This window comes from Opisthorchis viverrini, assembly GCF_000715545.1.
Source record: "Opisthorchis viverrini unplaced genomic scaffold opera_v5_96, whole genome shotgun sequence".
NCBI lineage: Eukaryota > Metazoa > Platyhelminthes > Trematoda > Opisthorchiida > Opisthorchiidae > Opisthorchis > Opisthorchis viverrini.
In genome coordinates, this window is record NW_008751749.1 from 1408983 (window position 1) to 1410690 (window position 1708).

The 1708-nt window shown below is 49.3% G+C and overlaps 2 protein-coding genes across 2 annotated transcripts in view; one reads left to right on the top strand and one right to left on the bottom strand.

Moving 5' to 3' along the window:
* T265_05147 (hypothetical protein) overlaps window positions 1-1708 on the top strand; it is a gene marked incomplete at both ends in the record, with an annotated part of 27179 nt that overhangs the window by 7759 nt on the left and 17712 nt on the right. The window lies entirely within an intron of this gene.
* Window positions 1127-1708, bottom strand: part of T265_05146 (hypothetical protein) — a gene marked incomplete at both ends in the record, with an annotated part of 17199 nt that continues 16617 nt past the window's right edge. Inside the window, one exon of the mRNA XM_009170070.1 lies at window positions 1127-1360. Coding sequence (XP_009168334.1) covers window positions 1127-1360 — 234 coding nt within the window. The remainder of the gene's footprint in view (window positions 1361-1708) is intronic.

Sequence of the window (1708 nt, forward strand, 5' to 3'; positions counted from 1 at the left end):
CAACCGATGTCAGTGGCGTTCTTGTTGTCAGTTTCTGTCCAGATTGCCTGAGTGAATGTCTGGAGGTGTAGGCACCTCGGAATGATTGTGTTAAGCTAACACTAAGTCCCTTCCCCGTGCACCTCTACTCTTCTCTTTACAATAAGGCTTTCAAATAAGTCATGGTTTTACGGCAGTGAAGCATCGGTGTTGAGCACTGATGTCATGCTGTCGTTGATGATGATGATGATGATGATGATGATGATGATGATGATGATGATGATGATGATGATGATGATGATCCCGACTGCTAGTACAGCGGAATAGCGAGAAGACTAAACCTGGCTGAATCGCCCACACGTTGAGCCTTCAGCTCGGAAGTCTGACCCACAAGGCAGTAGAGGATGTAAGGTTTTGTCTGGAGACCATTCCTCTAGTCTCTGACTCAAAAGTCTGACCCGCGAAACAGCGGTTGATCGTAGCCGATGACTCAATAGTCAGACCTGCTTGGCTGCAGGGGGTTGCCCTAACTCGAGGGTACAGAGTGTAATGCGTGAACTTCTGAATCACCTTAAAATCCAAGTTGGACCAAAGGGGTGTCATGCTGTAGGTTAGTCAACAGTTGGTACTCATCAGCAATGACGTTGAGCGTCAGCGAAGTGCCTTGCTCAAGACGGTTCTGTGAACGCGTCCGAATGTTTGCGAACTTGGGAGACTGGAGGTTGCATATGAAAATGAGGGATTCGAATTGGTCATTTGTGAGCAACTTCAATCGGAAACGTCCGAATGCACGATTAACAGTGCCAGCGTGCGTTAAAATGTCACCACCTTTAAACAGCGGTATTGCATATTGAACAGAGAAGATTGTTCCCCTTTTGTCTGCATTAGAGTTTGAACTGCGTCATCAAAAAATCTGCTGTGTTGGTTCTGCGGTAGAATGAGATTGCACCACTCGTTCAGCTCTACCGGACTTATTTTACGAGGCAAGAACCAGGCATTGCATGCATCTCCTTCTGGAACACCAGTGTGGACTCCGACCATCACTTGTACGCTGCTGCTTTTCATTGCGCTTTTCAGGTGTACGCAAATCGCGCACACCTCGCTTAGCCATTGAGAAGCTAGTTGACCCAGAAATCTAACGAAACTGTCAGAACCAGCTCCTCGAATGCCTGCCGGACGGTACGGTGTCGGATATAAACGGCCACTGGGAGAAAGTATCCAAGGCGCTTCTCAAGGCAGGAGCGTCTGCTTGCGGCGCAACCCGGCCAACCTCATCCAAGCATTGGATCTCTGATAGAACCGTGTCTTTTCTGGAGACCCGGCGCATCATCCGACGCCAGGTGAAACTGAGTGTCCGCGCAGACCGAGAAGCTTGGTGGACCTGAAAGGTCGAAGAAATGGAAGATGCGAAGAATGCTGCAAACGTGCGCAAATTGTTCCACTTGATTCGTTCGACTGGTTCTCGGAAACCTCTTGTCAGCGAAATGATCAGGGACAAAAATGGCCCCCTGATATGCAACAAAGCAGAACGTTTGGACTGCTCGGCACAGTATTTCGAGCAGCAGTTCAGCTGGCCATCTGCCACCTCCACTCCAGAAACCTGGCCTTCAACAGGAAGGTGGACCGTAAATATGGAGCCGCCTTCAGTCTCAGAAGTGTCCGAATGCATTTCTCTACTCAAGCGTCATCGTGCTGCTGGTCCTGACGACCTTCCACCTGCTCTTTTCAA